Source organism: Cnephaeus nilssonii (assembly GCF_951640355.1).
Source record: "Cnephaeus nilssonii genome assembly, chromosome: 17".
NCBI lineage: Eukaryota > Metazoa > Chordata > Mammalia > Chiroptera > Vespertilionidae > Cnephaeus > Cnephaeus nilssonii.
Genome location: NC_137088.1, coordinates 40,641,784 through 40,662,124, shown reverse-complemented (window position 1 = coordinate 40,662,124; position 20,341 = coordinate 40,641,784). Strand labels below are relative to the sequence as shown.

Genomic DNA, 20,341 nt, shown 5'->3' with positions numbered 1-20,341 from the left:
TGTGTGGAAAGAACAATGGAGGGCACAAGGGACGGCTTGCAGCTGAGCATATCCGGCCCCAGAGGAGGGCCCGCATAATCAGGGTGGCGGTGTGACTTCCTGGTAGAGCACCATTCTACCTCTCAAAGGACCACAGGAGGGTCTGCAAGGAGGACAGGGCCACCAGGCTGGGCTGTGGGGACAAGAGCAGCATGCCCACGTGGTAGCAGAGCTGGGATCCCCCCATTTCTATCAGGGAAGGGGTTTTGGGTCATAGGAAGTCTAATTGGGGGTGGTGCCCCCCCGGAGCCCTTCTAGCTGCACGTGGCCTTTGTAACAAGCCAGTGCTCCTGTAGAAGCTAAGGCTGTAGTTTCCCAAGGAATGTGAGCAAGTCCTGCCGGTGGGAGCAACATGCTTTGCCTGTGCATGGAGCCCTCGTTCAAAAGAGAGGAGTGTTGGCTGGGGTGAGGTGGGGTAGGTGGTGGACAGGCCACAGCTTACCATCTTCCCCAATCATGACATCAAGCCCCAATCAGGGACAGAGCAGAGGACATCTTCTGTGAGGAAAGAGCAAGGCCCAAGAGGGGCCAAATGCTGGGACTGTTCATATGGGAGGAGAGGCTACAGCAAGAGGTCTGGGGGAGGGAACACCACCTGCTTCCTCACTGTGAAATAATCCTATATAATAAAAGCCTAATATGCTAAGTGTCTGGTTGTCCGTTCAACCAATCAAAGTGTAATATGCTAATGATATGCTAAGGCCACTCAACTGCTCATTATGAGGTGCACTGACCACCAGGGGGCAGATGCTCCAACCGGTAGGTTAGCTTGCTTCTGGGTCCGGCCAATGGGACTGAACAAGATGGGCTGGACTCACTCTGGAGCCCTCCCACAGTCCCTCCCCAACTGGACAACCTCCGCCGTCCCTCCCTGGCCCCAATCGTGCACTGGTAGGGTCCCTCGGCCTGGCCTGCACCTTCTCGCAATCTGGGACCCCTCGGGGATGTCGGAGAGCCAGTTTCGGCCTGATCACTCAGGCTAGGCCGAGGGACCCCACTGGTACACAAATTCGTGCACTGGGCCTCTAGTAAATATATTTTGGTCTCTGCCCCGGTATCTGAGACAGAGCTCCTCAAACGCTTGTAAAGAGGGATGTTAGGAGAATCTTCTTTTCTAATATTTAGTCTTTGACCCTGGTTCCTGACAGAGCTCCTCAATCTTTGTAATTTCCTGAGTGCTGGGAACTCTTAGTCTAATGAGGCGACTCTTGATGCTGAGCTCCACCAAGCCATTATTAGAAACTTGGAACTTGGGAGAGGAGCTGGAAGTGGAGTTAATAACTGATCACACCTACATGATGAAGTCTCCATAAAAATCCCAAAAGTGCAGGGTTTGAAGAGTATCAGGTTGGTGAACACATCCACATGCTGAGGGGACACAACCCCAACTCTATGGGACAAATCTCACCCTATGCATCTCCTCATCTGCCTGTTCATCTGTGTCCTTTACCATATGTATCCTTTATCTAATAAACCAATAAACAAAAGTAAGTGTTTCCCTGAGTTGTGTGAGCCGTTCTAGCCAATGGTCAAACCTGAGGAGGGGGTCATGGGAACCTCTGATCTGTAGCCAAGTCAGACAGAAGTTGTGGGTAACTTGGGGACCCACTACATGCAACAGGCATCTGAAGTGGGAACAGTCTTTGGAACGGAGCCCTTAACCTGTGGGGTGTATGCTAACTCTGATCAACGTCAGAATTGAATTGAGTTTTAAGACACCCAGCCAGTGTCAGAATTGGTTGGTGTAGGAAGTATAGTGTGAGAGTAAAGGAGATTTTCCTAGACAGCCATCACCTGATGGCTTGGAGACAGGGCTTGGGGCATCTGCCCTGCCCCATGGGCTGCTTGACAGAGATCCCCAGCCCTCCGCACACTTGGCCAGGCCTGAGGGCCTCTGAGGCCAGTCTGCCTGTCTCTGTTCCCCTGCCCAAGATCCCAAGGAGGCTGGAGCCAGCAGGGGCCAGGGGCTCACCGTCCACGTCCCTGAGGTTGCTCTTCTCACAGGCCTTGCGGATGGCCTTGTCCAGGATGCCATAGTCAGTTTCCTCCTCTTTGATGGTGGGGAACAGGTCTGATACGATCCCAGAGAAGAGCTTGAGGTCCTCTAGCAGGAACTTGGGCACGTTCACGTCACGGATGGCTCGGAGGCAGATCAGCTCCTGCAGCAGAGGCCGGAGGAACCTTCAGGGTGGCCCAGGCCAGATGCCCCTCCAGCCGCTCTGGGGCCCTCCTCGAGCCCTCTCCCAGGCAGCCCTCTGGAGGGCACTTACCTCATCCATGCTGGGGTTTTCTCGCTTGAGGTTCCCAGCAGCCGAGATCACAGTTTTCACAGCTCTCATCCCGAAGTCGTAGTGATCCTGTTGCCGCCGTACAGGAGAGGGTAGGTGGGCACTGTCCCTTTTGGGGCTTCTGCCTGGAACACTCTGTCTCCACCTGGCATCTGGCCCATTGCCCAGCTTGCAGCTGAAATGTCACTTCCCCTGCAGGCCATCTATGACCACCTGCAGCCCTAGCTGGGCCAGGCGTCCTCCTTCGGGCTCCTCTACCACCTCCTTCTTCACCATCCTAGCAGCCTCTCCTTTTACCCTTCGGTGCCCGCTGCTTGACTCTTGGCCCCTGAGGATAAAGACTCTGCCTGGGTTGCAACTAAATCCCTGCAGTCCCAGCATGGTGCCAAGAGCAGGGAGGCACTCCAGTTTTATTCACAAAGTGAACAAAGGAGTTTCCCATGTGTGCCTTTGAACTTCCTTCTAAGATTCTCTGGTAACATCTCTCCAGACCCACCCTTTCAGTCACACTACCATGGCTTTTCCCACTGGTCCTGTTTCTCCCCATTATACAGCAGGTGCTGGGAACAGTTAAATTTATCAGATTGCCCCATGGTGCCAGGCCATAGCATACATCTGGACCCACAGACTAGACATCTTGGACTTGAATGAAGGGACTGGGCTTGATTTGGGGTCACTGTCATTTAAGGGGTGAGGTTATTTCCAGGACCATGTGGGAATAGTTGCTCTATTAAAGAGGAAAGAATTTTTAAAATAAAAAAAAATAGGAAAGCATTTTTGAAAGTGGATGGTTAGAAGGAAGGTGTGTGGATGTGTCAGCACCCAGGATGCACTGTGGTGGACAGCTGTTTTTCCCAGTAATAGATTGTGTCTCCTCCAGCCCATGGTTTTTGGTGGGCTCCACCTGGCCAAAGGCAATATGGTTTCCCCTTAGCCACAGTGATTGGTGTTCATGCATGAATAGGTCACCCAGAGAGGGTGATACTAGAGACTTTTTCTGGAACTATTAGGAAAGACAAACTAAGCTGGTAGCATGTGAGTCCAGACAGAGTTGGGGCTCATCTCTGCCACTGCAAAGGGGAGAGGGGGATGCTGAGAATGGAGCCAAATAGGAAAGCTTGTCCACCAGTGCTGGTGCCTGAACCAACAGTATCTAACCTTGAAACCTGGGCTCAGCACTGAATGCAAGGCCCACGGCTGGGCGGCTCAGGTAGGGGGCTGGCTATCCCACTCTGTCCCCATGAGGCCAGATGCACCTGATCTGAAGCCTTGGGTTGTGTGGCTCTTGGCCTCCTCATTAATGGTTGACTCTCCCCTGCCCTTGAACTAGCAGGTTGGGCATCTGTTCCTGGCTCCTGCTCCCACTCCCCTGTGCACTGCATGAGCCTGCCCAGTCTCTTCGCTGCTTAGGGTCTCAGTGTCCTCAGCTGAGAAATGGGGATGTAATTCCTATCTCATGGGGTTGCTGGGGACAGACAGCGGCTCTCAGAGCCTGGAAGCTGGTTGGGGCAGGGCCTCACCTGAGAGCTGAGTTGCTCAGAAGCCAGCTTGAAGGTGGTGGTGATCTTCTTGGCCAGCATATTGGCTTCATTGAAGCCAAAGGAGTAGAGGGAGATCTCAGCGATCATGGTGTAATCCGGAACCATCATGGCCACAGGCCGGAAGAGCGCCTGGGGCCCCGCGGTGCACATGTGAACGGAGAGGCAGACCTCCCCGCCAGAGCACTACCTGCGTATGGACTGCCCTCCTCCCCCACCGATGCTTAGATCCCTCTCGGCAGCATGCCTGCCCAAGCTGAGGCTTACACTCCTCTGTGGCTGGACCACTCTGCCCTTTAGAAACCGGTCTTTTGTGCTGACCTGAATCTGTCCCCTGACTTCTCCCAAGCCTGGGACAAACCTGGGGCCTCCTCTCCATGCCTGGGGATGGGCCTCAGGACCTCTGAGGAGGAGGCCTGCCATGGAGTCACAGTCCCTGATGTCTGGCAGCTGTGTGCCTTTCGTAAGTGCTTTAGCATCTCTGAGCCCAGGCCACAGGCTCCGCTGCCTCCCAGTGCCCGGGGTGGCCTACCAGGCCTGAACTCACCTTCAGGTTATCAGGCAGCTCGGTGCGGCCGGCATACCCTGGGTTCATAGTGATAAACACCGCACAGGATGGCACGAGGGGGATCTCGACGCCCTCAAACATGAAGCGTTCCACCTACAGGGTGGCAGGGTTGACTCACCTGCCCCTCCTCTGGATGGGCCCCTCATCCCCTGTTAATGGCCTTGTCCTGACTATAGCTTGTCAGCCCAGACCAGATTCCTGATGATGAGCTGCCTCCTCTCTCAGGTTCTGGCCTAAGACCTCCGGTCCCAGTAGCTACCTATGGCCTCCCAAGTCCTGGTTACCTGAGGTCTTCACAAATCTCCTATTCCCACACCCAGACCTGAACAAGCTTAGCTCTGACTGGGACCCAGGGCCCTACTAGTTTGGAGCTGTGGCACTTGCCAGCCTCCCAGCTCGTGTTCCCAGGAGAAGACGGCTGGCCACTCTGAACAAGGCTAGAGGGAGGGGCCTCTTCATCCACTGCAGCTTGGAGTGGGAGCCACCCCCAGAGTGGGGTCGGGATATGGGCTCCCTGATGGGCTACGATAGCCCCAGGGAGAGCTCCAGGTAGGGGAAGGGGGAAGTGCCCAGTCCTCTATAAGATGAGAGAGGCTGGGCTCAGCACAGGCTCAGTGCCTGGCTTCTCACCCTGCAGGGTGGGGAGTCACAAGAAGGCATAGGTGTGGCGGGTATAGATGAAGTGATGAGGTGGTGACTTGGGGGGTTGGAGGGGAATGGCTCACCCGCTGTTGCTGTGCCTTCTGGATGGTAGTGATCTGCTGAGCCACCACAGACAGCACCTCAATGTCGATGCGATTGAACTCGTCGAAGCAGGCCCAGGCCCCAGAACTAAATGGGGTGAGAACAAGAGATGGATATGAGTTCAGAGCCCACCTGACACCTCCAAGGGCCCCTCTGACTCCACTGGGGAAGAAGTGGCCATAGAGGCTCCACCCAGCACACCCCTGCTGCATACCACCATCCCCAGTGCCCACAGGGGCTGAGCCTTTGACTCCTGTCATCCCCTCCTGTCCCCTCCCCATCCTGTGAGGCTCCTCTCAGCAGTGTCCCCAGGAGAGCTCCGCCTTCCTGCCCTGGCCTGTGCCACCCTCACACCAGCCTCACCTGGCTAGGCCCTTGAAGAACTTGCCCATGGCCATGAAGTCGAGCTGATCAGAGCAGTTGAACACAACAGTCTGGATGGCCAAGGCCTTGCCCAGGTCTTTGGTGGTCTCTGTTTTCCCTGTGCCGGCTGGGCCAGCTGGGGCGCCCCCAAACTTGAGATGCAAGGCACCAGTCAGGGTCAGATAGCACCTGTAGGAGAGAGAGGAGGTACATACGGGATTCCACAGACATAGGAAGAGAGCCTCCCCTGCTTGGCCCCGCGGATGAGCGGCTCTTGCTCCTCCTTCTTCTCAGGGCCCAGCTGTGCGCAGGCCCGGCTGCTGGGGTCAGGATGGCAGCCCCTGCGCAGTGCTTCCCCACCCCACCTGGTGGCCTGGGGGTGAGTTCAGGACTCACCCCCGGGGGAGAGGAGTGTCTTAGGCAGGGGTGGCAGGCAGAGCCAGGATAAAAAATAGACACGCACTGAGAAGGCTGATCTGTGGCCACACGTCACTTCCCTTAGTCAAAACCCAACTTGAAAACCTGCTACTAAATACAGTTGGCAAGAGGAAACAACTGATTCTTCTGGCATATTAAAAGGAGTATTTGGATGAAAAAAAAATTGTAAAGCTCACATCCATTAATGTTTACTGAGCTATGAGCTTTACATATCAGTTCATGAAACTCTCATAAACCCCGAGGAAGCCACAGAGGAAACTAAGGCATAGAGGGGTTGAGTCACCTGTCCAAGGTCATTCAGCCTGTGACAGTCGGAGCTGTTTTTTTGTTTGTTTTGTTTTGTTTGCATACATGCCTTTTATTGGTCTGACCAGCATGACTAGTTGGGGGCATGGGCAGAGCTCCCCAATCTGTCCTGGCCCCCATCTTCCCTCTCCTGGGAGTTCAGAACTCACCCCCAGGGGAGAGGAGAGGAGTGTCTTAGGCAGGGGTGGCAGGCAGAGCCAGGATAAAAAGCAGGTTTGGGATTTGAAAGGGGCTCAGGGTGATGTAAAAACACAGGCTGGGTTACCAGACCATCCAGATAATACGTCCGTCAGGGTAAAGCAGAGCCCATTTCCCCGCACAGGCCCCTTCCCTTGCAGGGCAGGGGAGGGGTCAGGAGGAAGAGCTGCCCTCGGGGCTTCCTACTGTGCCCCTCCTGCCATCAGCACCTCCCAATGTCCTCAGCTTCCTTCATGCTGTGTGCCAGGTAGGATTTTTTTCTGTCCCAATCCTTTAATTTTTTCTTCTGCTATTTTCTGTTTCTGTAACAGCTGACTGTAAATTTCTTCCCTGGACTGAAGAATAAACATTCTTCCTACACCTTCCTACATGTTAGTCTCATCTACCAAAGCCATAATCTCTGTATCTGTAAGATGGGCGTGCTTGCTTGTTCCGTTTAGCGGTTCAGGCTGTATGTCTGCAAGCTTCACCTTCTGTTGAGCGTCAATGACTTTGGCTTGAAGCTCTTCGAAGGCCTTTTCAACTCTAGATCCACGGGCGCTGCAGCTCTGTGCCTCCAGAGCTGGTTTTAAACCTGAAGCACATGCTCATAACCATGCATGCTCTGACGGACTGGCTGCACCTTTTGTCCCTGCTCTTCTGAGCCAGCTAGAGCTGGGGGAAGGGTCCCCGTGCAGGGGGGCCTGTGGGCAGGGAGACTCTTACCTGTCTGTGAGGGGTGTGATCACCAGCCTCCCGCTGTTGCCTAGGTACTCATAGCCATAGATGAACTCAGCATTCACGGCTCGAATGTACAGGTTGTTATTCGTCCAGTAGTACCTGGAATTGCAGGAAAATGGGTTCCCGGGCCATGGGGACCATAGGCCACCGGGCAGGGTATGTGGTTGAGGAGATGTGGTTCTTTTGGTGAATAAGGGCATTAGGTACCTCTGCCCAGCTTGTCCAGGGCCTCGAGGACCGGGAACAGCAATTGTTGATTGACTCTCCACCCTCCCCTGGCCCCAGCCTGCAGCTGTTCTGACCCTGGGGGTGTCTGGGCCAAGGACTTCTGTCTCCTCACCTCAGCTGTGAGATCCACTCGAAGTCATTCACACTGACCACCTTCTCCTGGATCAGCTTGCCCACCACATCCTTGGCATGGACCTCGATGACAATTAGTGCTGATAGCACCGCCCGCTGCATGCGGGACAGCTTCCCACGCACCAGGGCCACCAGGTCGCTGAGCTGCAGGAGTTGGGGGACACTGTCGGGCAGAGTCGTGCAAGGGGTAGGGTCTCTCTCCTTTGCACAGAGGGTGGGATTTTGTCAGGAACAACCCCTCTATCCTGGGGGCTTCTGATGGTCTGGGATGGGAGGGGCACAGGGAAGGCATGGTAGCATGAGAAGTCTGGCAGGGAAGTAAATAGAAAAGGAGACACACACATGGCATCTGCTCCCTGTAGGGTATGGTGCCATCTGAGCCTTCAATGGCCAGGTGGTGGGGCCTGGTGAGGAGCTTGAGGAAAGATGTGGAATAGCAGGGGTAGTGAGGATGGTGCAAGATATGGCTCCCTCAGTGACCAACTGGGGAGGGAACCTGCCTGGACTCAGAGCTCTCCTCAGACCCCCAGTCCCTCCTGCTGGTGGCTGGTTGTGAGACACTCATTTCTGGGGTGTCTGACCTGCTGTTTGGATCCAACCCAAGGCCTCTTTCAGGCTCAGTACAGGAGAAAGCTCCTGGAGGGACTGGGCTTTCCCCAGGCCGGGATATGTGGGGAGCGGATGATGACCCCCCGACTCCCACCTGCTGGGCGAGCTGGGGGAACAGCATGTTACTAATGTTGCTGGCCTCCAGGGCCTTTTCCACTTCCATAGTCCAGTAGGTCTGGCACCCAGCGATGGTCACCTGGCCAGGCCAGTTCAGAACCCACTGGGTCCTGGGCATCTGGAAGATAACACAGGCAGGGCTGACCCAGGCAGCTGGCAGCCCCAACCCTGCAGCCTTTTCCCCTTAAACACATCATCTGTGCTTTGGCCTTTTTTGAACTCTGGGCTCAAATTGTTAATTCCACCTCAAAAGCAGAGAAGCCATTAAGCTCTGGGCCCCTCAGGGGTGGCAGTCATCACTTCCCCAACAGAGACCTTGAGGCAGAGGGTTGGGAGCGCAGGATCAGGGACATACAGCCCTGGGTTCAAACCCTGGCTCTGCCACCTGTGAATCACATGCCTTTGGGCAGAAAATATCTCTGAACTGATTTTGTAGGATAAGGGTTAACCCCCAGCCCTGCTGTTGACTGTGGGGCTGGGAGAAGTAATGCCGGTGAAGTCCCAGCCCAGGCCTGGCACATAGTGAGTGCTTGAAACATAATAAACAATTGATTATTATTGGGAGCAAGTTTCATTTTCTGGAGCCTATTTGCAGATCCTCCCTGAGTAGGCCTCAAGGACCCCCTCTCTCCAGAGATCCCAAAGGCTATCGCTTGAGGATGAGGCATGCAGGCAGCCCAGCTACCACGATAGTGCTAAGAGCAAACAGAAGGACGACGAGGCTGGGGGGCTGTGCAGGGGTGAGAGGCATGGCTCACTGTGGGGTAGGCCCTGATGGCCCTCTCGATGATGTCCCGTATGCTGGTCTTCATGCTGAGTTCCACCTCCCGCAGCCAGTCCTCTACGTTGCTGGATGGGTAGATGGAGAAGGACAACTGCACCTCCTCACCCTCTGCTGAGTACATGTGTGTGATCTCCAGGTCCTCCTGGAATAGCAGCTGTGGGTGGGGCAGGGTGGGGCAAACAAGAGTGGGGGTTGCACCAGGTGTGCCCAGAGGCTCAACCCAGCACAGCCCCTGAGCTGACCTGCCTGTGCCCTTCACCTCCAGAAGACAGCCCTGCCTCGGGGGGCCCACCTGAACATCTGTCCGGCTGGGCCTTCCCTGACTGTGTATTCAGGCAGGATGGGTCTGCCTGTCCCTAGCTGTGGTCCAGCCAGCCCACTTGGGGAAGGAGGCTAACCCTGCCTGCGAGTCCCCCTCTTGCACAGGTCTGTGCAGCCTCCCTTGTATGCAACAATGAGGACAAGGAGAGTCAGGAGCCTCTAGCCTCATGGGTTTCTCAATCCAGCCAGCACCTCAATGTATTGTGGAGACGGGCCTCCCCTGGATGAGCTGAGAGCAGGGTCTCCCAGTCCTGAGCTGGGAGTTTTGTAGCTGACCTTCCTCCCACAGGTGCATCTCACTTGCCACTTCATTTCCTGATAAAAGGACTCAGGCTAGAGAAGAGCTGTGATCCTCGGGAAGGAGTCCCAATGCTTCTGGCCCTGAGCCCAAGGCCTTGAGCCCCAGGCCCAGTCACCCACCCGGGCAATGTTCTCGAAGCACTTGCGCAAGTGGGGCTGCACAGCAGTGGGGTCCTTAGTCTGGGATAAGATCTCAAGTAGTTCATCATCTGACAGGAAGTAGAATCTGCCAAGGGAACAGGTAGAATCTGGTAAGGGAGTGAAGGGAGTGGGTCAGTACAACTGAACCCCTGCAGCTCAGCCTGGGTGGGGTCCTCAATGCCCAGCCACATGGGCAGGCACTGACAGAGTGGGCACGGGGCAGGCGGTGCTCACCTGGGGAAGGCCCTCCTCTTGGTCTCCAAGTACTCGCTGAGGCCCTTTTGCACCATGTCTAGCAGCTTGTTGCAATCCCGCAGGCTGTCCAGCAGCCTCTGGTCAGAGCACACATTGATCACCTGCGTGGTCCGGACCAGAGACAAACCAGAAGTGAGCATGGTCCAACTGGGAGGCATTAAGGTGGGCTAAAGAGCACCCATATGGGCCAGAGACCCTCAGTGGGGCCTGGGAAGGAACAGGGGTAGGAAAACGGCCCTGAGCTAGGGGTTGCATTTATCACCCGTGTCAGTACCACAGAAAAAAGTCCATGGTCAAAAAAGTTAGGGTTAAACAAAGCCAAGGGGTTTGATTTGCTGCAGGACTTTAAAATGCTAACGTGGACGGAAAATTTCCATGAAGAAAATAATGCTGTGTTTCTCAGAAGTGTCTCTTATGACTGGAGAGCTCACTTGGTAACATAGGCCAAGACCAAAAGCCTTGGACTTTTTTCTCTTCTTTCTTGTTCAGGGAGAGATGAGACCAGGAGGCTCCCAACAATGTGACGGGGGCCTTTAGGGGTCACAGATTCCCCATCCCATCCCTGTGTGAGCTCACCTCCCGGTTTTCATAGGTGTTCTTCATGATCTTCCTCCAGATCCGTTCCATCGTCTGGTAGCGTTTGCTCTCCACGGGCAACTGCCGATTGATGTCCTCAGAGCTAAAGATAGGCTCCAGGTAGAGCCAGGACCGCTGACAGTTCAGCCACTCCTCCAGCACTTCCTGGGCAAAGCATGGATTGTCAGCACCCAGGGTCCAAGAGGGGGGTCCTGTCCTCATGACCTAGACATTTCACCACACCGAGTGCTGGGCAGACAACTGGCATCAGAGCCAGTGTCTGTGGGGAAATTTCTAGATGGCAATGCCAGCCACAGTACTCCCAGGAACAAAGAGGCTGCATAAATGCCTGCCCTCCAGAGAAACCCAAGCCCCCCACAGGATGCCTGAGCCTCCAAAGAGCTGGGAGCCATCCTTCCCTAGGAGGAACCACACCCAAACCAGCAAACCCTGAAGTAACAGGAAAAATTCCCAGTGCATGGAAGCCAAATCAGCCTCCTTTCCTGACAGGACTTTGGGGTCTATGACCCAGAATCCTCTGAGGTGTATTGGAACTTGAGCTTGAGATCTCTAAAATACTCTGAAACATTAGTTCAAGAGTGAGACATCTTCAAAGCAGGCTACCTCCTCTCCTCCCCCCAAATTTTGCCTCCAAATTCCCCTTTCAGGATTTATCTCTTGTCTTTTCCTATCAATGCAAAGTCATTCATTTCATTCATTCATTTATTCATTCATTCTCTTCCTCTTGAGATGCATGTCATGGTCAGCTCTGTGCCAGGCCCATGTGGGCACCAGGAGAAGCAGAGGGGAACAGGATGTGGTCCACTAAATGGCCACAGTCCACTAAATGGCCAGTTCTACCTCTGAATCACCAAGAGCCTGGCATGAGCGACAGACTCTGTAAGAGGCACTGACCAAGGGCTATGATGGGAACGCCTTGCTGGCAGGTGTGGGGAATCAGTGAGAGCTGCTTAATTCTGAGCCTTGGAGATGGAAGGTAGGGATGGAACTCCAGATGCAAGGGACAGAGTGAGCAAAAGCGAGAACCCAGGGATAATACTGACCAGCTCAGGTATCTCTGGGTGGTCTAAGGAACATACACACAAGACCTCCTCACTTGGATACTAGCCTTCCCTGGAGGTTTCCAAAAAGCTTGCAGGAGGCCCCAGGGAAGGGGCTGTCAGAATCACACAGGTCGGCCTGGCCCCAGCACAGTGTTGCAGGGCTCTGTAGACAGCCCTTGCCTCTGACCTTGAAAGCTCTAAAGAGGTACAGTCCCTAGTGCTCTGGCAACCTCACCCCAAGCCAGCTCTGAATGAGACAGGAATGGGAGGCTCAGGGCAGAGTGGGAGAGGGCATAGGGAACCTCAGAGCTTTGTGGTGTCCAGTCCAGAAATTCCAAGACTGGAGGTTCTAGTTGTTCCAAGTCCAGGCAGTCCTTCGGAGGTCTGCTGGCAGGTTTCAGGCCCTTCCTTAGCCACAGCTTTTGACCAATTAGTGGCCCACCCCCACATCCTGAATTGCTTTCTCCAGCAGCCAAACCTCAGAGATGGAGAGCCCCCTTCTAGTCACCCTCCTCTGAACAAGGGTCCTGCCAGCCAGCCAGGAGCTGTGAAACCTGGACAAGGCTCTCCAGCACTTCGAGCACCACCCAGACACCATAAAGAGCCACTTATGGGACAGATGCTGCCAGGGTAAGGGAGGAATAAAGGAAGGCCATGGAGGGCCCACCTGAGTCAGCTTCAACTTGTTCTCCCAGGAGTTGATGCGTTGCTCAAAGGGCTTCTTGTAGGGCGAGAAGGACATGCTCTGGGTCATGACAATATGGTCGTCAAGCAGCTGTGAGGCCTCATCTGGGCTCTTGAGGATGTAGGTCTCTGTCTCCTTGTAGGGCAGCACATTGAACAGGATGGCTGACCACTCTTTCTCCATCTTGTCCAGTGCCTGGGGTGGGGTACAAGTCAGTCTGGGTCCTGAAAAGGGCTGGCCCACATTCTGTCTGACCAGCACTGCAGGGAAGAGCAGGCTCTACCCAGCCATGACCTTCACTTGGGTCCCTCTGGCAAATACTCTCTGCCACTCTGACCAAAAAAATCCCCCATGGACCCTCATCTGAATTAAAAGCCAACTGGCTCTCACACATGTGCTACATGAGTACAACATGCATGTACATGCATATTGGGAGACAGCTAAGGTGCTAGTTAGGAGCTCTGGTCCCAGTTACAGCCCTTACTGGCTATGTCACCCTAACCACTTGCTGAAACTCTCTGAGCCTTAATTTACTGATCCACTAAATGAGGGCAATGCTATTAGCTCTATCCTGGGAGAGGAAGTAACTTAGAGGAGTACCTTAGTAATAACTGGTCTTCTCCACCCACGTGTCATGGCCAGCTCTGTGCCAGGCCCATGTGGGTACCAGAAGCAGAGGATGTTGTCCCTGCCCTCAAGGGACCATTATTAACTCAATTAACAGACTGCACCTCAACCCCTAGAACTGGTGAAGGACCTCAGGGATGGAGCCCAATACTGCTGTCCTCCTATGCCAGGTGTCCTCAAACTACGGCCCGCGGGCCACATGTGGGTGTTCTTGCCGTTTTGTTTTTTTACTTCAAAATAAGATATGTGCAGTGTGCATAGGAATTTGTTCATAGTTTTTTTAAAACTATAGTCCGGCCCTCCAACAGTCTGAGGGACAGTGAACTGGCCCCCTATTTAAAAAGTTTGAGGACCCCTGTCCTATGCTGTTGGGCAGGGCCTGGGTGGGGCAGGGTGAGCCTGCTGGCTGCCCACCTGCTCAATGGTGTACTCCTTGCCGGCCACCTCAGCCACCTTGCTGATGCTCTCAATGTGGTCCTGTAGGTTCATCTCAAGGCAGCGGGCGAAGGTCAGGTTGGCCTTGGGCCTGACATTAATGTTAATTTCATTGGACAGCACCTCCCAGTGCCGGTTCCGCATGCCAGGGTTTCGTAGCCCCTGGATCAGTGGGATGTATGGCTTGAACTCCTCGATGCGGGCCCGGATGTCCAAGGCCACCTCCTGGCAGGCTGCGGGGCAGGGTAGGCGGGTGTGAGAAGCAGCCAGCACAGGCAGGGAAGCAGGGGATGGACTGACTTGGTCACCTACCTGGGATGTCCTTGAACTGCTTCACACACTTGTGCATGGTCTTAAAGGACTCAATAACATTCTTCTCTAGCTGCTCAGCATCAATGGCTGACAGGGGGTCGTTCATCCAGCTCTCAGACCAGCGCAGCCAGTCAGAGGCGGTGGTCCAGAGGTCCAGGTAGGGCTGGAACTCCTTCACCATCCTGGAGAGTTTGTCATACTGCAGAGACAGAAGACCCAGGCTGCCTTAGGGTGATCTCTCTATGCTGCTCCTTTGGGCCAGGTCCCCTCCCCATCCTTGCTCCTGGCTGCTGTCCCTAATCCTGCCCCGTGGACTTGAGCCTGGCCTCCCTTCTTCCTGACCCCTTCAGGCTCTGGGCTCCGAGTGGCTGAGCAATGCCTGCACTGACCCTCAGGTCTCTTGCCTGGTTCTAGCCAATCTCCTTGCCTTGAGGGCCAAGGGTGGTTTATTTCCTCTCTGCAGCCTGCTTGGTCCTGCCCCCAAATGCCAGGGCCCTGCAACCTGGTAGCTGGGTTCTCATATAGCCACAAACACATGGGATCACTCTCAAACCCTGGGAGTTAGAGGACAGGGTGCCCACAGGAGGCCTACGTTGGTGATGGGCAAGCCGAAGATGCGTTCGCGGTTGTTATAGAGCGCGGCCAGCTGCTGGCAATCCTTCAGCTGCTTCTTGACTCGCCGCACTTCATTGGCGATCTCGTGTGCTCGTGCAATCTCCACGTGTGTGGAGAAGCCAGCTACCACAAGCTGCAAGGAGCAAGGAGTCAGAGGCCTCTGTGGCCCAACCCATGCCCACATGCACCCAGGAAGCCCAAGATCCCTAGGCATGAGCATCTCCCAGTTCTGAGGGCACTTTCTTCTCCAAGAGTGAGCAGGCAGCTGACCCATCACAGGCCGCTGACTACCCTGTGGTAACATAGCATATTCAGAGAAAGACCCCGTGCCCTGATCACTGAGCCCACTGCCCACTGGGCATGAAGGACACAACAGAAGCATTGGGGCTCTTTGCTACTCTGAATTCTTCTGTAGCTTGCTAGCCAGACACCCCTCTGGCTTTTCAATTCATTGTTTTTTTGTTTTTGTTTTTTCAGTTCATCCTTTCAGGCATTTGTTCATTCATCCACCAATTCTTCCATCAAACATTGACATAGCAACTCCTGAATACAAGAAGCAAGGCCCAGCCCTGGAGAAGTGAGTGTGTGTGTGTGTGTGTGTGTGTGTGTGTGTGTGTGTTGTGTATTGGGAGCCAATCCCAGCAGAGCCTCAGCCAAACCCTACCTGTAGCCCTTCCAGCTTCTCCTGGAAGTTGTTCTGATCCATAATCTGGATTTTGTGGAACTTCTCCTCTTCTTCCATGTGCTGCTGCCGCACCAACTCTATCTGCCCGAGGATCTTAGAAGGCCAATTGTTGGCAGCCCATCTGGATGGGGCAGTGGTGAGGGTTGGTGGGGGGAGGGGGGGCGCGTCAAAGTTGAAATCAAGATGGCCTCTGGCATCTTGGCAGGGCATTTCTGGTGTGACTGCACAGCCATCGTCACAAAGATATTTGAAAGCCGCTGTAGCTTAACACCTCTTCCCCTACCTCCTGCTGTCCACCACCCACCTAGGGAGGGTGGAGACCAAGCTCCCACTCACTTGTCATTGAAGTCATCTGTGCTGAGGTTGTAATGGAATTCATCCATGATCTGGTAGTCATCCATGACCTTCACAATCCGCTCCTGTAGGGACAGGTAGTGATGAGAATGCCTGTGTGCCTGGGCTCCCCAAGGTGAATGGGTGCTAGAGAGAGGCTGCTCTCTTCCAGAGAGGGGAGACCTGGGGTTGGGGAGGAGGCATGGGGTGTAAGGCCAGCATTGGGCTCAGAGCTCCTAGGGCCATGGCCACCACACCTCCAACCTTCAGCCCCTGACCCGTATCTTCCATCCTCCTCACCTCCTAGACAGCACAGCTCTGAACGTTCACTGTGCACCCAGCCTCATAGCTCTCCCTAGCCCCACCTGTCCTCTGAATCTACCTCACCTTTGGCCCCATCTGTCCTCTGTGTCTACCTCACCTCTGGCCTCAGTGTTCCTGATCTCCCGGCCCCTGCCTTCAGACCTGAGCAATGGCGCATGACTCCCAGCTCCCCAGTTCACAGTCTGCCCACCTGACTTCCAGCCCCACCAAGATCTTGGACAGTAGTAGCCCCGCTCTCTGGTTCCCATGTGTGTGCCTCACCTCCAGCACCACCAGCTTTTCAGGGATGCCCTTCATCCACTCTCGAAGCTCAGCCAGCTCCTCTATGCTGTTCGGCTTCTCGTAGATCTTGCGGCTGATGCTGCGAAACTCCTCACAGATCTGGCGGTGGGAGGAGGGCACTAGGGAGGCCGGGTGCCTCTTTCTTGCCTTCCCTGGGGCCTGCTCCCCCTTACTGGTCCCCACTGTTTCCAGATAGGAAATTGCTCCCACTCCACCACATCCTGCAGCCGGCTCACTGGGGAGTTGCAGCCTTGCGGTGGGGCAAGAGCATCACCAAGCACACTTCACCTTCCCCAGCCTCCTGGGCTGAGCCAACACACACACACACACACACACACACACACACACACACGACTTCTGAGGCCTGCACTTGCACATCCTCAGCTCTGTGAAACAACCCATCTCAGGGTGTTCTTCATGAGAAGTTCCCAGTTCTCTACAAGCTTAGAGAAGGAGGTAGCAGCACCCTCTCCCTGCCCCCCCCCCGCCCCCCCGCATATAGGACAGCTCTCTGCAGACAGGCAGGGTCAAGGAAGGATGACTTCCAGGTCCTTCCACTGGCCTGGTGTCTGCAGACACCCCTGACCTTGCCTGGAGACATCTTGCTTGTAGGAGTTCACCCTGGACACAAGGGTACAGGTGTTGCTGCGTCACTGGGGCTGGACCCGGGTGGGGGGGCACTTACGTCTTCCACTTCCTTGTGCAGGTTCTTGGCCAGGATGTCCAGCATGGAAGTGGCCAGGGCCTTGCGCTTCTTGGACAGGCTCTGCTTGACATTGTCCACATTGATGTAGAAGGGCCCAATGACAATGCTGGTGGGCAGCGAGCTGTCCAGGATCTCTTTCTCCTGTAGGTGGGTGAGCACCACCTTCTGCACCTCCTCAGCTGACGGGCATTGTGTCTGGTAGGCCCTGTGGACAGCAGGCACACAAGGGGTAGAGGGTGGTGAGAGTGTGAGTGGGGGTCACACAGACACACTTAGATACACGCACGCACACACGCACTTGAGGAATGTGCTGATGTCATTGTTGTTCAGCTCCAGGTACTTTCTGTACTTCTTGGCGTAGGCCTGCAGTGGGATCATGGCCTTGCGCACAGCGTTGGCGATGGTGGCCCTCAGCTCTTCCACCAGGGGCTCGTGAAGTCCCACTGACTCCAGCAGGGGGTTACCGCTGATGAAGATGTCTTCCATCACCAGCTGTTGAGTGGGGGTGGGGCACAGAACTGGATGAGCCATGAGCAGGTGGGCAGAGGAGTTGGAAATGTGATTCAAAGACTGAGTGTGGCCACGCACAGAGAGCATGGTGGGGGTGGGGACAGGGCAGGGCTGTGGATCAATACAAGACCAAAAGCCCCGTAGAGTCCACCAAGGGGCACTGTCTTTTTCCGTCTGTGCCTGACTCAGCCCATTGCAAGGAAAGAAACAGATGGAACAACCAGGTCAGTGATGGCTCTGACTGACCAGCAAGGAAGACAGGAGGGAACTGGAGCTACAGAGGCTGTGGACCAGGGCTTGGGCTCTGTGCAGATCTGGTAATGAAATGGGGACTTCTGACTAGAGTGTGGAGGTTGGTCTGTGTCCACATCTTAGCTGAAGAGAGGTCAGGAGCTGGGTGGGGTCAAGAAGGTGGGATCTGGGTCAGACATGGCTGTGGCAGAAGTGGGCCAGTGAGCCCAGTTGGGTTCACAGGTCTGACAGCAGCTATGTGACCTCTGGCTAAACTTCCCTGAGTCTCACGACAAAATGTGGATGTTGATGGTTCCCAACTCAGCTTATGGTGAGGATGAAATGAGCTACTCAAGAATTAAAGGGCGGAGCACCCTGCAGCCAGGTGAGAGGCCCATGATAAAGCTGAACTGCTCTTATACTCAGAGCAGCACCTGAGACTGCAGTAGCCACTAGCAGCCACAGCAGCAGGTGCCTGGGCCTTGTGCGTACCTTCTCCAGCTGGGGCACTGCGTGGGTGGCCAGGATGCCCTTGTCGAAGAGGTTGAGCAGAGCTGTCTCGAACTGCTCTAGCGGTGTGCTGTAGTGCACTCCTGAGCTGTCCAGCACCAGGTCCACGATGAACAGAGGATTCTTCCGAGGCCTGTGGGGCAATGGCGGGCTGACCGTAGGCAGGGGCCTGAGGAGGCCTGAGTGCAACAGGCCCACCCCTCTGCCCTTTCTGCCACCATGGTGGCTCTTGAGCGCTCCATGCATGAGACTTGCCTCCTCCCTCCTCCCAGAAACCTCCAAGTTACCAGAGAGAAAGCCCCAGACCAGCCAAACAGGCTCTGGCCACTTACCCAGAGTTCCATGTGCACCAGGGAGGGGGAGGACCCTCTGGGTGGTCTGGAGTTCATCAGGACAGGTTGGCCACACCCTGGGTACTGTGGCTCCCCACTCTCCCTGGGAGCCCTCTAGCCTTGGCTTCCAATACTCACTACATATGACAACAAGTCTCAAACCTGGATACATGCTGGGCTTCCGCTCTGCATTCTGGATTTCCACCCACCCACCCGGACCTCTGATGGCATCTCAATCATCCCGTGTCCCCTGACTCCTCCCAGCTCCCCCTAGGGCTTGGTCCTAGGAGTGGACACCAGAGTCAGCCTTGTCTCCTTCCCCTGCAGCCAGAATGAAGGTCACAGAAGCAATGCAAGCCAGGACGGAAGCCAACAACCAGGGTGGAAGCCAGGACCTCCCTGCTGTCCAGGACCTGGCAGTGATGGGCACCCTGACCCTGGTCCCTTTGGTCCCCACACCCTGCACCACCCTAGCCACTGGGGCCTGGCAAGGAATAGTTCTGGTGTCAACAGGTGCCTCGGCCCAGGGGGCCCACCTGTAGGGGCTGTTGATGAAATCTTCGCCCCATTCCATGTCTTCAGCGCAGTCAAGCACACTGCAGCAGGCGTCACTGATGAACTGGGAGAAGCTGGTCAGCGAGTCCTGCACCAGGAAGCGCAGCGTGTCCTGCAGCATGTACTTGATCAGCTCCATCAGCTTGCGCAGCTTCGACATGAGGTACACCTCCCAGTTGTTCTCGTAGAGGTTGTACCAGCCCTTGCTCATGTCCCGCAGGCTGCTGCGCATGGCCACCTTGAGCGTGCTGATCCAGCTGTCCTTGAGGAACATCTGCACCTGGAGTGGCCAAAGGTGGCATCATGTGGCCACCCTAGGGAACCGCTGCCCACAGCTGCCATGCTCAGGGACTCTTGGCACCAGGGTGCTCTAGTGGCCTCAGGACTCAGATGACTACACAGGGATCTCCCCCAAGCCAAAGTTATTGACAATCCCTGCCAACCAACACCCTCCGGTGACCCTGGGAACCAGGGCTGCTCTGGGGGAAGCAGGGAGAGAGGGGAAACGAAGCAGGGCTTTCCTTCCAGCCAAGGGAGAGAGACAGAGAGACAGAGACACCAGAAATGAGGCAGAGACAGATAATGGAGCAGAGAGGGGCAGAGACAGAGGAAGCCTTTCGGCCATCTGGCAGCCGTCTCCCATGAGGCGGAACCCCTTCTCTCTGGTACCCAATCCTCAGGGAGACACAGGGTGCATGGAGTTCCTGCTTTTGCTTCAGAGGCCACTAGGGTCAGGATGGAAAGTGACTGGCTCTCCTTTTCTCTTCAGGGTGAGCCACCCCCCTTGGCACCCACCCCAGCCTACCAGAGGTCTAGGAAGAGGCGAGGCCTGGTTTGTAGGAGAGCAGGGCTCTCAGCCTCACCACTGGCTCATGGGTCCTGGGTGCCCACGCACCTGAGCGAAGGTCTGTGACTGGATCTGCTCGAACTCTTCCAGGCGGCTGTACTTGGAGAGGCTCGAGTGGAACAGGGACATGGCGATCACCTTGTTGCACTCAGCCCGCACCTTGCTGAGGGCTGTGATGACCTCCGGCCGTGTGAGCAAGGACACAAAGGTGAAGTCCCCCTTCTGCTCCCGGAAAGGGTACTTGGGGACACTCACCAGCCCTGGGGGGGAGGAGGTGGGGGCCAAAGGCCAGTGTCAGATGGGCCGAGGACACACCCGGGGTCAGGACAGATCTAGAGGGTCAGAGCTCCTGCCTCCTCCCTGGAAGAGGCACACATGTCCCCAGAACCCCTCTCTTTCCACGGTCTGTTAGAGGGGCCCTAGGACGCCACAATGAGGTGCCTGCTCTCGGGTGTGGAATGAATTTCCTCCAGGCCCCTCTGGGTCACAGACCTTCTGAAGTGGGTGAGAACTGTGAACCCTCTCCCCATCCACTCCTGCCCACTCTGCACACAACCCCTGATGCCCATCTGGGCCTTCCCTGGGATAGCAAGAAAAGATGTGGGCACCACCAGGACCCTTGG

The 20,341-nt window shown here is 55.4% G+C and overlaps 1 protein-coding gene across 1 annotated transcript in view; it reads right to left on the bottom strand.

Annotated features, from left to right (window-relative positions):
• The window catches only part of DNAH1 (dynein axonemal heavy chain 1), a 74,092-nt gene that overhangs the window by 29,399 nt on the left and 24,352 nt on the right, over window positions 1-20,341 (bottom strand). The window contains exons 11-35 of the mRNA XM_079795393.1: window positions 19,767-19,978; window positions 18,853-19,151; window positions 17,967-18,117; window positions 17,032-17,225; window positions 16,713-16,938; window positions 16,007-16,126; window positions 15,425-15,507; window positions 15,068-15,209; window positions 14,381-14,536; window positions 13,789-13,987; window positions 13,456-13,709; window positions 12,397-12,609; window positions 10,666-10,830; window positions 10,069-10,190; window positions 9,814-9,919; window positions 9,047-9,226; window positions 8,266-8,406; window positions 7,543-7,706; window positions 7,188-7,301; window positions 5,541-5,729; window positions 5,159-5,264; window positions 4,413-4,526; window positions 3,848-3,997; window positions 2,310-2,396; window positions 2,012-2,198 (exon numbers count right to left, since the gene is read on the bottom strand). Coding sequence (XP_079651519.1) covers window positions 2,012-2,198; window positions 2,310-2,396; window positions 3,848-3,997; window positions 4,413-4,526; window positions 5,159-5,264; window positions 5,541-5,729; window positions 7,188-7,301; window positions 7,543-7,706; window positions 8,266-8,406; window positions 9,047-9,226; window positions 9,814-9,919; window positions 10,069-10,190; window positions 10,666-10,830; window positions 12,397-12,609; window positions 13,456-13,709; window positions 13,789-13,987; window positions 14,381-14,536; window positions 15,068-15,209; window positions 15,425-15,507; window positions 16,007-16,126; window positions 16,713-16,938; window positions 17,032-17,225; window positions 17,967-18,117; window positions 18,853-19,151; window positions 19,767-19,978 — 4,074 coding nt within the window. The remainder of the gene's footprint in view (window positions 1-2,011; window positions 2,199-2,309; window positions 2,397-3,847; window positions 3,998-4,412; window positions 4,527-5,158; window positions 5,265-5,540; window positions 5,730-7,187; window positions 7,302-7,542; window positions 7,707-8,265; window positions 8,407-9,046; window positions 9,227-9,813; window positions 9,920-10,068; window positions 10,191-10,665; window positions 10,831-12,396; window positions 12,610-13,455; window positions 13,710-13,788; window positions 13,988-14,380; window positions 14,537-15,067; window positions 15,210-15,424; window positions 15,508-16,006; window positions 16,127-16,712; window positions 16,939-17,031; window positions 17,226-17,966; window positions 18,118-18,852; window positions 19,152-19,766; window positions 19,979-20,341) is intronic.